Source organism: Gekko japonicus, unplaced genomic scaffold, assembly GCF_001447785.1.
Source record: "Gekko japonicus isolate JY-2015 unplaced genomic scaffold, Gekko_japonicus_V1.1 scaffold81, whole genome shotgun sequence".
NCBI lineage: Eukaryota > Metazoa > Chordata > Lepidosauria > Squamata > Gekkonidae > Gekko > Gekko japonicus.
The window spans coordinates 1,757,986-1,774,322 of NW_015162476.1; the positions used below are offsets into that span (position 1 = coordinate 1,757,986).

At 40.1% G+C, this 16,337-nt stretch overlaps 1 protein-coding gene across 5 annotated transcripts in view; it reads left to right on the forward strand.

Moving 5' to 3' along the window:
* The window catches only part of PPP3CA (protein phosphatase 3, catalytic subunit, alpha isozyme), a 249,497-nt gene that overhangs the window by 176,481 nt on the left and 56,679 nt on the right, over positions 1–16,337 (forward strand). For all 5 annotated transcript variants that reach the window (XM_015405778.1, XM_015405782.1, XM_015405779.1 and 2 more), the window contains exons 4-6: positions 1,397–1,508; positions 4,379–4,524; positions 8,762–8,901. In XM_015405778.1, the coding sequence (XP_015261264.1) occupies positions 1,397–1,508; positions 4,379–4,524; positions 8,762–8,901 (398 nt within the window). The remainder of the gene's footprint in view (positions 1–1,396; positions 1,509–4,378; positions 4,525–8,761; positions 8,902–16,337) is intronic.

Genomic DNA, 16,337 nt, shown 5'->3' on the forward strand with positions numbered 1-16,337 from the left:
TCTCTCTCTCTCTCTCTCTCTCTCTCTTTCAAGTTTCGTTTAATTTTGCAAGCTTTATGTGAACAATATGATCCCCCACTTCTCCCCCACACACACACACACATGCATTAAGGATCCGTGAGGGGCAGGGATTCTTACCAATGACATTTGGATAAATCAAAAGGTGTAATTCTCAAAACACTGCAGATTCTAATGCTAGGCCCAAATAGGGAGGCAGAACTGTGGGATCATTTATCTAGTTCAGAGATGTCTTGGGGCGATTGTGGGGTGAGAAGCAACAGTTAGAATGCAATGCAACCATACTGGCCTCAAGTGCAACCAGTCAAAACTAGCATGAAGGACAAGAGTCATGTAGCTTCCTGCATTCTGCTCAGTTAACATGCTGCTTCAAGCTGAATCAGATTACTGTTCCATCTAAGCCCTGACTGTCTTGTGCAGAAAGTCTCATCCAGCCCTTCTGCCAGAGAACTGTTCTAACTAAGAAGTCTAGGGATGAGCCTGCATGCATAGCCTGTGCTCCACTGCTAAGCCATGGAATGAAGATACACATTTATTTGATTTATACCCTGCCCTCCCCGCCGAGGCAGGCTCAGGGTAGCTGCCTTCCATTAGCCTGCCTTCCATTAGCAACTGCTTGTGCCTCTCCAGACACGTCCATCTTGCTTATGGAGGAACCACTGTACAAGGCAGTTTTTAATAGATGAACCATTGTTTTTTGTGCAGTATGGTAGTACTCTCCTGTCAGTGTATGTCGGAGTTAATTGTGATGAAACTAATTAAATGCTCTCCTAAAAATTATTGAGAAGTGTTTATGTTATAAGATACTTTACAAGCCAATGAGATTGGACTGTTCCATCCAGAGGAATATTATTCTTTGGCTTAATATGGTACTGCAGAGTTTGTAGACTAAGGGAGGGGGAGTCACTTTCACTTTTCAGTCATTAATAAATATATTAAAGCATCACAGTGGGTAATTGAATTGAGTTTTGTGCAAATTGTAGGAAACAAGTCTCATTAAATATATGGAAATCTAGCCCTGGCCCTGGATAGTCCAGGCAAGACTGATCTCGTCAGATCTCGGAAGCTAAGCAGGGTTGACTCTGGCAAGTACTTTGATGAGAAACCTCCTTGGAATATCAGAGGTGGGAGGGCAGAGACAGGCTTTATTCAGCCACCTCTTTGAATATCCTCCAGGCCCCAGTAGGGGTCAGTCACCAGAGGTCGCCATGACTTCCAGGTGCACACATGCACGTATTAAAAAATACAAAAAATATGGAAATCTAGGTGAGCCTCTGAAAAAGCAAGTCATTGATTTCATATTTAGTGACTTTGTAAAAGATGAATGGAATGTTCATCCTTGATCAACTTTGTTCTCTTTTTTCTTCTTCTTTTGCAGTGTGTGCTGTACTTGTGGGCCTTGAAAATTCTTTATCCCAAAACACTGTTTTTACTGCGTGGGAATCATGAATGTAGACATTTAACAGAGTATTTCACATTTAAACAAGAATGTAAGTATGCATCAAAATTACTACTTTTGTTTGATTTGCTCTTGAGGTGGGGTTAGAAACATATTGAGTAGTATAATGAGAAAAAGCCAAAAATCTTGAAATTTGCAACTTTACTGGAACTGCTTTAAAGGATTTAAATCTATTAAGTGTAAAGTCATTTCACTCCTCTCCTTGAGCTTGGGCTTTGATCTGCATTAAATCTGATAGATTTTATTTCTCCTGAATTCAGCATGACATTTTTGGTGATTTCCGTACAGGGACAGGTTTGTGTGGTTTCCCTGTTGCTGGTGCAGTTCTCCATAAAGCCCAGTGGCAGTGGGGCTTCTACATGGCCAGTTTCACCTGTCCCAGTCCCTGGCAGCAGCCATCCTGTCCCCTTCCCCGCACCAACAGAGCTTTTTTAGATTTGTTTTTAAATTGGCAACAGAATATCATTATATTGTTTTAACTTTGTAACTGTCTACGTATCAGGTTCCTAACTTTGTTTTTTTTTTAAGTAAGTGTCTCGCCCCTTTTCTTGTGGAAATAATGCCTTTCTGCTTATCTCTGCAACAAAAAGGTACTAGAGATGGATTTTTTTAAATGAGAGTTGGGAGTTCAGAAAGCCTAATACACAACTTGTTATTATGGTATAACAATATGACAATATTCAGTTTCTTATTTTAAAAAGCCTGCCAGTGACAAGGTGAGGGAATGACCACCATGGAAAAATGGCTGCCATGTGGGTGGGACCAGGAAAATCTAAACTGTTTCACCCCACATGGCATCCATCCACGCTTTGCTATAATCTCTCCCAAAATTTCTCAGCAAAGCAGGTTTGAGAAAGACTGGGGAAAAGCTGGAGAAACTCCAAGAGGTACATGAATGCACTACAATGCTGTGGAGAACCTGGGGGGGGGGGACACTTACCCACAGCACTGAGCCTGAGGTACATAATCTGTGTGAAAACTGCCTTTGTTTCATGCCTTCTGGAGATTTCAATGGAGTTATCATATCGCAAAAGGGATAGCAATTTCATCCCTGTAAGAGTTCTATGATGCAAAGACATCATTTTCTTGGAGGTTTGAGGGCAGGAGGCTCTTGAGGGTGGAAAGGAATCTGCATGTACAAGGATTCATGGGAAGGCATCAGAGCATAACAAACCTCAGATTAGGAAGCAGACAGCTGGGTATGGACAAATGCTGAAGTTGGGATATTGAGAAATTGAAGAAGCTTTGGTCATCAATCAGGAAAAATTGAGTGTATAGTGATATTGTACACATTTCCTTAAATCAAGCAACTGGATGAAAAGAATTTTAATGTATTTGAACAACTGATAACTTCCTGAGTTCTGAAGACTAACACTTCAGATTCATTTCAAGATGTTTCTGCAAATGATTAAGAAGATGTGAAGGATTCTATTCTGATCTAGCCATTAAGAAGTAAATATGTGACAGTCTAAAAGAAATGGCAGAGTTTTTTTTCTTAAGAGTATCTCTGTACTTATCACAAAAGATTAGTAGACAATGAATTTTTTTTATAATAAGTAGCTTTTTGCCTTACAAAATTTAGTTTTTACTACCACATAGATTCCGTTACAGAACAAAGTTGAACTATTCTGAAGGTCCATGACTCAGTAACTTTGAATAACATCAACAAAAGCATACTTAGTCCATTATGCTTGATGCTTTTGCAAAATGACTTAAGGGTGAGGTGGAGGAAATAGAATGGGACAGTGTCTAAATATCTGTTGTGTACAGGGATAGCGACATCTACATTAGTATCAGGGTCTCTGTCAACCTGCCATCTGTGAAAGGCAGTTTCAAAAGGAAAGCCACAAATTATTTACTTGAGAGGGTGCACAGGTAAATATCTTAGTTTGCATATTAAGGAGCTTAATAGCTGATAAAGGGCAATGGAATGAGGAAGTTGAAGCATGAACAGTAGTGTAGGGTTGTGCACTTTAAAAAATTGGTTTAGTTTTGTTTCAAGATTTTGCTACAGGCATGATTTTTGTTCTCCTGAAATTTTGGGAGTGTTGATAGCATTCTAGAAATCTACTTCAGGGACATTGTTGGGGTTCAGAAATATTGGCGCCCTAAAATCATTCCTTTAACAAAACAAAATTAAACCGTTTATTTTTACTGTGCACATGGCACCCCACCCCCAACAGCAGGAGCAGTGAAAGAGGGAACCAGTGGGGGATGGACCTGGCTTCCTGGAGGGAGACCGGGAACCAACAGCACTAGACCTGGGGTACAAACTCAGTGACCAGGTCTACCATGAAAGGGGGGGGGTTAGACCTGGTTTCCAGGTCTAGATACCAGGTCTACCATGTATGATTCCAGTGTCAGGTCAGATCAGGTGTCCACTGAATCAGTGAGTGATAGATCTGGTATCTGAACATAGAGACCAGACCTTGATGTCCAGGAACATTAAAGTTTAAAGGGCCATGGCAACATTGGTGCCACAACCCAGCTGGAGTGTATGTGCTCTTTCCTTCCTTCCTCCCATTCTGCTCCACTTTCTACTGCCTTCCTGAACCCAAAACATTCCTGAAATGTAGGTGGGGTCCATTTTTTTCAAAGTTTTGGAAGTGTTTTGCTTCATGGCCCAAAATTAAAATGGTGATTTTAGGCCTTATTTCGGTTCAAGAATATGTGTATGTATACCCCTACAGTAGTGTAAATGTGTTTCTGTCTTTGTCCGTCATGTGTTCACGGTCTCGATGCATTGGGAGGCAAGTGAGAGCCCAAGATAAGTCTTGTGTTCAGTCACTTGTACAGCCCACAAGTCAGAGGCCTATACAAATTGGAGCCCTGTTAGGATTCTCAGATGGTCACTCTTCCCTTTTCAGTCCCCTTTTCTGATACCATCTTAATATCCAAAAGGTAAAATAAAGTATTCAGAACGTGTGTATGATGCCTGCATGGATGCCTTTGACTGCCTTCCCTTGGCTGCTCTGATGAACCAACAGTTCCTGTGTGTGCATGGTGGCCTCTCTCCAGAGATCAGCACTTTAGATGACATCAGAAAAGTAAGTTTGAATAGTATAAATCTAAAATGCCAGTAATTAAATGATTTTAGGAACAAAAATGTTCTTTACCCACTGTTAATATATGTAAGATTTAATTGAGGTTTTGGTATGTGGCTGCATTTTCTTGTTGCCTTATGACTCTTTTGTTCTCCATGGTTTTCCTGAAAGCTTAGTTATTTGTATTCAAAACAGAATCTTTAGAAATAGATTAAGTGCATAATTTGTACTACTGCTTCTTGGAAAATCTGGTTTTATTTAGTGAATTGGGTGTGCAACCGAATTTATTTTCACTAGATACTCCAATCTAGGCCCAGTAGTTCGTATTTATAGTAAAGGGGATTTATGCATGACTAGATATGCCAGAATGTGGGTGGAGGTACAAATCCAAATTCTCAAATGATTAACGTCCATGTTGCCTGATAAAGCAAGTTATGCTTCTGAATTCAGATCTCCTTCTCTGGATCATGGTGCTAATATTTACCAGCCACTTGGCCTGCTGCATTTCAAAACAATAAGACACTCTCATATTTTTTTCCTGACCTGGGGGGGAGAGTGTCTGCTTGGAAACCACAATTGTTTCCACATACAGTAACTGTTGTGGTGACTATAGGTGCTGCTAGTCATAGCTGCCAACAAAAATAATTGGATATAAGCTGAAGCATCATGCTGCAAGATGGATCCACGTATTTGCTTTTTCTGCTTCTATGATCTTAGTGAAGTCTTCTGTATCAGAATAATGACGTTTTTGTGTGTGCGTACTAGAGATGTGAAAGCGGGGGTGGGGGGGAACCCTCTTTTTTCCCCAAGCACTTTTTTCAGTTTTTCCAATGGAAAAATTGGGAAGTTTTAGGGACAACTGAAAAATCTCCTGTGATCCCCCCCCCCTTTTTTTTGGAATGAGTGGGAAAAAATTAAGAGAAAGTTTGACTCGAATGGTATAGTATGAAAAAGTTTTATGTGATACAATGTGCAGCATTAAATAATAACAAATGGGAACCCTCAAGAATTTGCGGGAGGTATATCATTTCTCCCTCCCCCACTATTTCATTTTCCCCTTCCCTGAAGGCCCCTTTTCCTGCTTCCTTCTCTCCATACCACCCAGCAGCCAACCTATCTTCATTTTTCCTTTCCCCCACCCTGGCAGCCTCTGCCTAGAAAAACTATGGCCCAGTTGTGTGGTGCTGGCCACTAGGCCCAGGCTATTTGCATGGTAGGGGGCCTTCAAAGACTTGTGGGGGGCACCTCACTTTCCCCTAATCCCCTTCCCCACATTATTTCCCCTTTCCCTCCTCCTGACAACCCCCATATCATCTGCCCTTGCTCTGCTTCATTCTCTCTTTCATTCACCAACTTATCTTGTATCTACCTCCCATCTTCAGCTATACTTGTTATTTATTTACTTCATTTATACTCCACCTTTCTCCACAGTGCAGACCAAAGCATCTTACACTACTCTCCTCTCCTCCTTTTTATCCTTACAACAACCCTGTGAGGTAGATTAGGCTGAAAGTATGTGACTGGCCCAAAATCACCCAGTGAGCTTCCACAACAAGATGGGGATTTGAATGTGGATCTACAAGACCCTACTCTGAAGCGCAAATGGCTACACCACATTGGAATTCGAAGGACGGCTGCTATTGAACAGTAACAAGCCGCTAGATCTAGTTGAGTCATGCAACTCAGATGGTATCAAGTCACCCAGTGTTTACTGCCAAAATAAACCCCATAAGAGGATGTGTTCCAGTGAGTTATTGTACACAGAGGGGACCCTAGAGTAAAAAGGACTTTAGAATCATAAAATCATAGAGTTGGAAGGGGCCATACAGGTCATCTAGTCCAATGCCTTGCTCAATTGAGGATCAGCCTAGAGCATCACTGACAAATGTTTGTCCAGCCATTCCTTAAAGACTGCCAGAGAGAGGGAACTCACCATCTACCTAGGTAGCTGTCCTATAGTCTGCCCATATGACTATGGCCCTGGTGAAGTTTGACCAGATGGGCAGTGAAATAGCTTCATGTGACTTCTTTAATTTCTGGTTCTTGATATTTAACAAGTTGTAAGTGCGAACTATAAACTAGTATAATACAGAAAAAAGGAAACAATTAACAATTGTATACAGTCATAACATCTCGTTATACTTAGCATGATCTGGTACATTGATAAAATAAGAAAAATTAACATTGACTTTATAGTTAGTTACCATATAATATTATTTGGTGTTTTGAATCCCCAGGTGTCCAGATTTGCTGTTACTGCAGACCTGGGTTTCTCAGCCACCTCAATCTGGTAATTCAAAGTAGTGATCACTTTATTCAGCAACCTCTAGAGATGTTCCACCTGAAAGAGCCTGGCTGTCTCTGTTTCTTCCCCAGACCATTCCCCCTCTTCCCTCTCGGCAATGTCCTCCACAGAAGCTACTACAGAAGGTGCCTCTGTAAATTCAGATCCAGGGGATCCCTCGTTACAGGGCTGCTATGCTCGTCCCTTCTTCCAAGTTCACTGTTGCTGAAGCCATGAGCCTCATCCTCCCCTGATGCCTCTGAGACATTATGCTCCAGCCGGCTGCATGGTCTAGTTTTCGCATGCTTGCTGGGGGGAGGAGGGGATGCCAAGCCTGATGAGTCCCTGGAATGAGCAGGGAATGCCTCCCCCTCCTGTTCTCCCACCTGACTGTTCTCCCACCTGACGTTCAATTTACTCATCTTCAATTATGTCATCATTATACAGTGGCACAGTTGGTACTGGTACCACTGATGTATACATGAATGAAAGAACCCCAGTGGTTAAATAGATATAGCAGTAGCTAAGTGTTTAATTAAAACTTTCCAAAAATTGGTTACAGTTACTTTCAAATGTTTGTAAAGCTTAGCTTTTTCATAAGCAAATGAATATAAGAGGTGTCATGCTGGATTATAACAGTGGTCCATCTAGACCAGCATCCAGTTTCATAGAGTGCCCATGCCCAACCAGTTGCTTTGGACAGGCAACAAACAGGACAGAGAGGCCCAGGCTTCTCCTTAATGTTGCCTCCTAGCACTGATAGTTGGAGGTTTACAGGTTCTGAACATGGAGATCCCTTTCAGTCATCATAGCTACTAGCCGCTGATGGGCCTAACCCTTGTGAATCACTCTAATTCTCTTTAAACCCTTCCATACTAGTGGCTACCACTAGCTTCACAGGCAGTGAATACCACAATTACTCAGTGAGTGAAATACTTTTTATCTTCTGAATGTATTGCCCCACCCTAAGTTCTAGTATTAAAGGGAAGGAAGGAAGAGTTCTCTCAGTCTACTTTTTCCTCCCTATTTTATAAACCTCTATCAGCTCCCCCACCGTCATCTTGTCTCCTGAACCCTTCTTTTCCAACTCTCAAGCAACTTGAATTAGCAGGACAATGTGTTTTAGCAAGAGGCTTTGGGCAGTACATAAGATAATTTCTTCTTGTGTAAGTCTTACTTTGCAAGTCTAGTTGTGATTTATGTGAAGGCTGGTTTGCAGAGCCACATTCTGAGCTCCACTTACACTTTAAAGAATCTAAATTTGATGCTTCCTCTTTCATTAAGTAATATAAATACATTTCTATTGATTATAGATATCAAGTTAAACTTTACAACATTTGAGTTTTAGATGTTCCCATGGTAAATATGATGCAAAATGAAACTGCTTAGGAATTCTGTTTGTGTGATAGATATTCAGAAATAAAGCTATGCTTTTTTGGCAATCTGCAAGAGAAAGTGCCTAACCTTGTTTAAGGATCTTTATTTAACGTAAATTGCTCATGAACATTTGATTTCATTTTAGGTGCTTTATAGTTAAAATGCATGAGTTCCTTAAAGGGTCAGAAAAGCCTGGTGGTGTACGTCTTTTTTCATTGTTCCCTAAGTATAGGAAACTGTTCTTTAGCCAAGAGCCAGTTCAGATGTGACTCTTCCCACATGTAAACCTTGCTTATTGTGAAGCTCTGCACAGCTGCCTTAATATCGAAAAAGCCTGTGGTTAGCTGTTGATCTTGTTGGTGTGTAATGTTTGAACTGCACTTTGTTATAGGTTTAGGGGTGGGAGGGGTGGCAGACCAGCACTGCTGGTACACTTTTGCTATTGTCACCAGGGTTTTAGGTCTTCCAATGTACAACCTTTTGTACTTTGCAAGTTTGAGCCAGCTTTCATGGTCCTGAATCTGTAAAGTGAGGGATATAGACATACCTTTAGCTATTCTCTTTATCTTCTCTTCTTAGTTAGATCGATTTAAGGAACCACCTGCGTATGGACCTATGTGTGACATCCTGTGGTCAGATCCCTTAGAAGACTTTGGAAATGAAAAGACTCAGGAACATTTCACTCACAACACAGTCAGGGGGTGCTCATACTTCTACAGGTAAGAAATATGTTTTATTTTTGTATTGTTTGATATGCTTTCCACAGATTTGTTGAGCAAGTTCTGTGGACTTTCAAATTTTGCTTTGGAAATCATGGTGATTGTTCCTTTTGTGGATTTGGTTCTGGTTGTTGTTGTTGTTTTAATACTAACTGAATCCCTTTCTAAAAACTCAGCATATTGAAAAGTACTGGATACTAGTTGGATTATGTTTCATAGAGACAGTTGTATTCTCTGGTATGAAAATGTAGACCTTTCTGAGAGACATTACCAAAAGAGGGATGGGTACATTTGTTTATTCATACAAATGCTTTGTCAAATTACCTAATATTTTACATGGGTCTACTGTTGCATCTCTCACTTTTTAGAAATACTCTTCAAAGATAAAATGTCTTTTGCCAAATGGCAAGTTTCCTTATACCAACATGTCATCTTAAATATTAGGTGAAAGAAAGAACACACACACAGAAAAGGATAGCCATGTGTACTTTCAAAATACAAAAAAAACACCCCACCTTATTTTGTTGAGTCCACTTTGGTGAAGTTGTTCTGTCTGTGGGCATCTTGTTTGCAGTAGCTATTTCCATTGACATTTCTGAAGATTTCCCATATTAGGAGGAAGAACCATAAAATGGTAGCATTGGCTAAGAAAATGCTAAGAAAATCCGTTGTCCTTCACATTAGTTTATATTGCACAAAGCAGATCCTTCCCTCTGATGTAGGTGCTTAAAATATGCCAAGATGACAACAGACTGGAATTGTAAACTTTCAAGTATGTTCTGGAGGAAGCAAATATTGAAAGCTGAATAATTGCCCAGTGGTTTAGTTGCTTCTGTCACTGAGTACAAAAAGGGTGTTTTTAAATAAGGTTTCCCCAAAACCTTTTTATCAGTAGTGTCCTAATACAACTACACTGTGCCTGCAATTCAATATACTGATTGAATCCAAACCATCTATTTGCTTCCTTTCTTTCCACCCCTCAGACAAATAAATATCATTAGCAAACAAATACTATGGACAAATAAATATCATTATCAATATCTGTTTTTACCCCATTTGTTTTCTTCTTATTTAATGTTAATAAAAAGCAAATTTTCATATTTTTCAATAAAAACATGTGTGTAATATTTGTTCATGTCTTGCGGTTCTCCAACATTTGATGTTTATTCTATGTGACTCTTATGTTAAGTGAGTCCAAACCCACACCGGTTTAGATCCAACCCAGTTTAGATCCAACCCGGTTTAGATCCAACCCAGATACTCAAGTATCTCTGTGAGTGTAAAATTCCTTAAGTAGCTTCATATATGTATTTAATATGCTAGAGAGCACAAATAAGAGTTAGGATTGAAACAAGTAAACTCCTTTTATGCAATCAGAAACTGAAAGAAATATTCAGTAATCTCTACCAGATACTACCTTTTGCTGACAGAGTAGCCCTACTGTAAAGTGGCATTCTATTATTTAAGTAATCTTAGACATTGCTTCAACCATTCTTCTGCTTTTAACACCGAGTCGATTTTTTCTCTTTTATCTCTATATTTGAATTGGACCCCTTCTGGAAAAAGCCAGGTGTACTGAATTTGATTGATCTGAAGTGTTGAGATGAGTTCTTTATACGCTTTTCTTTTCTGTCGAACCTCAAATGGAACGTCCCTAAGGACCCTGATACTTGCTGATCCCATTTGTATCCCGCCCTCCCAACGGCTCAGGCGGCTAACATGCGGCGAAGCCGGGTTGAATAGATAAAATACAATAACCCATAGAGTAATCAAGGTGCTCTGATCTTCCTGTGTAAATGACCCAAGATGGGAAACAGTGAACCCAATTTGGCAGCCAGCTGTCTCCAGCGCGCTGTTCTATGCGCTTCTGCCAGGCGATGCTTGCCCCCCATGATAGGGGCAGACGATGAAGCACTACCACGGTGGTGGGACAAGTGCAGTGTCAAGTTAAAATAGCAAATCGATCACCATGATCCTTCTGGCAAAAGATTCAGTCCCTCAAAAGATTTAACAAAACTTATGAACAGAAGTTTATCAAAAGATTTAACAAAACTTATGAACAGTTAAATTCCATGTTAATTCATATTGTTTTCATTTATGGTGTCTGCCTGTGCGTAAGCAGTCTGCTGGACTGTGCTTCCAGTGAAACAGTAACCCCCACCCCCCAAAAAAATTGTTTTAAAGCAGCCTACTCAAGTAAATCAGTAGATGCTGCCAACATGTGATAGATCTGATCATCTGAAAGTTGATTGTATTAACAAATCCGGTTCAGTGGAGCATAACCTGGCTGCACATAAATATTTTCCATCTTTTTGCCTTTTGTTGTAGTTATATTTACCATAGGAGGAGTTGAATGAGGCTTGAAAGCTTCCTTAAATCTTTTATATCCAACTCACTTCCAAAAATAGGTCTCTTTCTACTTTGAGTTTCATAATCTTTTAGTAGCTTGAACAGATACACAAGAAGCAAAGGCTTTTGTAAGAACTCTTGAGTGTATTTGGCCTGATGTTTAGAACATCATTTGTTATATCCCCATCTTGTGGTTTAAATAATCTAGATGAAAAAAGTTTTTTAAAAAAATAATGAAAGAATGACTCAAAATTTACCCCCAAAAAATCCAGCTGTTAAATATGTAAAATGTTCAGCCATGATCAGTAGATCCTTATTCTCAACCTACTGCTCCAATTTTATTGGGTTGTGCATAGGTACAGTTTTAGAAATTCAGTGTTATTTGAGGGTAGGCAGCCAGCTCAGGAGAATTTAAGAGGTAGGACTGGCCCCGGTATAGTTTTTTGCAAATGCTAGAGCATCCTATGACATCACTTCTGGTTTTCACTGGAAGTGATGCCAGCATGCCAGCACACCACTACACATCCTGATTCCTCTCCCCCCCCCATTTTCTCCTGCTTACTGTAGCAGGAAACCTGGCAACCCTTTTGTGGGGAAAGTCCAACCTCACATCCACAATTCTGAGTGGAGGATGGTGAGGGGTAGAGATGTAAAATTTCCGGAAATTTTGAACCTCGGAAAAAAGCCCGGTTTTTTTCCAGTTTTTTTCGGGAAAAAAACAGAATTTTTTGGAAAAATTGAAAAAGATGCTACATTAGCATTTTTTTGTCTTTTCTAGATTGAATTTCTAGATTGAAAGTCATTCTATTATTTTAGGAACATAAAATATGACTATGGACATTTTTACTTGGCATGAAATTATCACAACTAGCATATTAAAAATATAGTGTATCCAAACAATTATTACAAACAGAATACCCACCCACATGCAAAAACAAAACTGAAAGCTTTTTAAATCAATCTGATACCATATATATATTAGAAATGATTTGGAAAATATTTGAACACCTTGTCTTAAAATATTTTATTCATCATGTTAAAATACAACGTTCCATAATCAATTTTCTTTTCTTTTCTTTTTCAATTTTTCCAATTTTTCAGAAAAAAACAAAATAGGCTTCAGGAAAAAAATGGGGGGGAAACGGGTTTTTCCCGATTTTTTCCGGGTTTTTTCTGGGCCTTCACATCTCTAGTGAGGGGCCAAGTCTGTAATTGAAGGGAGAGGAGAAGAGCATGTGCAGTTCAGGACCTACGGCTATTTTTTTTTTCTTCTATAGCTTGATCCTGGCTTTCCCCTGTCCTTATAATGTGGACAGCCAACATAATGTAGTGGGGAAAGGGACAGACTAAGGCTAAGACTTGGCACGACCTTTGTTAGAATCCCCACTCATCCATTAACTTCTTTAGATGCAGTGCTGCAGCAGCATTCTCTGCAAGCCTTACCTGTATCACCTGTCTCACATGGGTGTGAGAATAAACTGGCATGGGAAGGCCCTGTGTACTGCCCTGTATTCATTGGAGGAAGGGTGGGGGAAAATAGTGATCTATTGGCCATTGAGTCAAATGCTTAATCTTAAAAAAAAAATTTAAAAATGTTTTAAATAAATAAATCATAATAAATATGTTTATAAACACCTGAAATGCACTCATTTGCCAGACAAGAGAACTGCTAGTCTGTTTTCTTCTGGACTTAGCAGATGGTGGTACTGCAGGTATTTGCTCGACAGGAGTCAGGTGACACAAGGGACCGATGGTATTGAGCCTCTGACTCTGGCCTGGCTTCTCAGTCCAAGCCACTTCTGTCAACTTAAAGTTCAAGCTGATCTCTCGCTCTGCCTTTCAGCTTCCAGCACTCCAGTTTATCTGTTTGGCAAAGTTCTTCCTGCCTTCCTTCATCTCCTCTAGATAGCCTTTTCTGACAGACTGCAAGTTTGGGAGTGCTCTAAACTTCAGTATAACCAAGTGATAGTTATCTTGGTGCAAGGTTGCAGCCCATAAATGGAAGTTTTTGTTTCAAGTATAAGAAACTGAGTTTCATTGTATTTAGACTCCACTATTTAGTAGGAAAAGGATGTGAAACATTCATATAAGAAAGGGGGACTTATCTTTGTATGATAACAGCAAAACTGTTCTGTAAGTTTTGAACAATCTACAAGGATGTGAAGTCTTGCTATAATGTGAGTCTGCTATAAATTACTGCAATGAGAGGAAAGTGATTGCCAGAAATTGAAAAGCAAGAGGCTTTCCCCCCCAATTACTGGTAGAACTGTATCTAAAATCTTCCTTATTTTATATTACCAACAGCTTCTTCAGTTATATAACTAAAGCCAGTTACCATAGCAATCTTGATATAATGTGTGTGTAGTGGAGACACATAATGCATTCATAGAGAACATTTAACCCAGTGTGGTTAATGGAAGTAGAATGCTTGCAAACCAGTATGAATGTTTCCTGACTTATTACAGATGAGCATACTCTCATCTCATCTGTACACTTTTCTTCTTTTGTGTGTCATTTGGGATACAGGTAAAATGTTGCAGTAGTCTTGACTGTATCCTTGCATTCTGGGTGTAGGAGATTTCCCCCCAATTAAGTTCTTAAGGTAGAGGCGTTGAAGAACAGCAATTTTGTTATGTTGTGCTTACAAAATAGAGAGATGAACATGAGCTGAATAATGGCCTGCTTGCTCTTCAGTCCATTTCTGAAGTGAAAACATAGCCCTTTCTTATTCTCATTGTGACATGTTATAATCTAAATGATTAATACTAAACTGAACTTAGCAGTGAAATGTCTGGAGTTAGTAAAGATTTAATTTGCACAAGGGAGAATAACTGGGAAAACTGCCTTCAGCTTTCCTCCTGACCTTTCTGTATGTAAGGACTTGTATTACTCTCACCATATTGAGGCTCCTGGAAACAGCTTATGCCCATGGAAGTATTTGAGCTGTGAGAGTACCTTACCTTGTGGAGAGTCTCCTGTATGTTCACCTGACATTCCTATTGGTTGGCTTTGGTGGTGCAGAAGTACTGTACAAGATGGAGGCAATCCACACGCTAAGCTACTCTGTAAGCTACTTTGGATCTTAAGTTACTGCATTAACAATGAGGTGGCTGTTTTCACTGGCCTTTTTGTGAAGAGTGCAATAATATGAAGCATCTTTGAGGTAAGAACTGAGAGATCAGACCTTATGGCTACTTGATTTTGCAACTTGGGCAGTTTCCACACAAAAGATTTGCCCTGAGTCCTAAGTGATCCTCCCCCTTCTCCTGAGCATCATCATGCTTCTGTGTACCACCGAGGGTTTCCTCAACATTTCTGTAGCCCTTCCCAAATCTGCTTTGCAACAGTGTTTTTTGGGGAAATCACAGCAAAGCCAGGCTGGCTTCCGTGTAGCTAGGAAGGTCTGGATTTTCCCAGTCCTATCTAAACAATAGCCATTTTCCCTGCCCTTGACACAGCCATCCCCCCAAGCCACCAAGAAGCCTTTTCTTTTAAAATGGCAATTGGCATATTGACATAATTATTTGTGTCTTTTTTAAAAAAAACTAATTGACCCCCCCCCCAATGTAGGGGCAGGGTGACCACCATGGGAATGCGGGCATGGAAAATGGAGGGAAACCTGCCATCAGGAAGTCTCCCTGTCACTGCACTGCAGCTACAGCAACAACAGGGCTTCTGAAGGAAAGCATCACCGGATGGAACCAGGGTTGCCAGGTCTCCACTATGGCAGGAGACTTCCTGCTAGCAACCTACTTTTCCTGCCTGTTCTCCTTTGGGCATCAGGAGAAAAAAATAATCACATGATATCACTTTTAGAGGAAACCGAGAAGTAATGTCATGTCACTCTAGGAATCATTGAAAACATCATGGTTTTACCACAGAATTTCTGGTGATTCCTAGAGCAGCACAACATTACTTCTGGTTTCCCCTAAAAGTGATGCCACACATGACACCAGCAAGAAGTCTCCATCCCTGCTTCCCCTTTCCCTGCTGGTTGCCAGCCATCAGTCCTCAGTGTTAAATGTGATTGTTCTTTATGCATATTCCTGGACTTTTGAAAGTAAATTTTAAAGTGAGGCTGGATTTCAAAGCCTGTAAAATCCTACATAGCCTCCGGTTTTTGTAGAGTTACAGCATGGCCAGTATTTCTGTGATAAAATATTATTTTTTGAGAAAACTTTTGTATCAGCTAATAATATCAACCTACTGAATGACTATACTGTTTTTAAAAAACAAAAACAATACAATGCAGAAATCTCAAAATACCAGTACAGCGATTTTTCTGAGAAAGATCTACTGTGCGTAATAACTTCTGCTGATAAACCAAGGCAGCACTCAAGTGAAATTAATTTTCTCATTCATTGAAATTAAAAACACTATGTCATAGTAGTGGTAATCAAGAATAAAGATCATAATATTGTATTCAAAAGCCTCTGACTGTCTTCCATGCTGAGAAACCTAAAATCTACCTTGGCATAAATAGATCCTTTTTGTCGTTGTTGTTGTTGTTATTCAGTCACACAATTGAGTCCGACTCTTCACAATCCCATGGACGACATCACGCCAGACCCTCCTGACTTCTGCCATCCTCCGGAGCTTGCTTAATTTCATGTTCGTTGCATCTATGACACTGTCTAACCATCTCATCCTTTGCTGTCCCCGTCTTCTTTGACCTTCAATCTTTCCCAGCATCAGGGTCTTCTCCAGTGAGTGCTCCCTTCTCATTTGGTGGCCAAAGTATTTGAGCTTCAGTTTCATTATCTGGCCTTCCAGGGAACAGTCAGGGTTGATTTCTTTTAGGATTGACTGATTTGATCTTTTTGCAGTCCAAGGGACTCTCAAGTGTCTTCTCCAGCACCATAATTCAAAATCATCTATTCTTCAGTGCTCAGCCTTCCTTACAGTCCAACTCTCGCAGTACTACTGGGAATACCATTGCTTTGACCATGCGGACTTTTGTTGGCAGGGTGATGTCTCTACTTTTTATTATGCCATCGCTTTCCTCCCAAAGAGCAGGCGTCTTTTAATTTCATGGCTGCAGTCACCATCTGCAGTGATCTTGTATCCCAGGAATGTGAAGTCTGTCA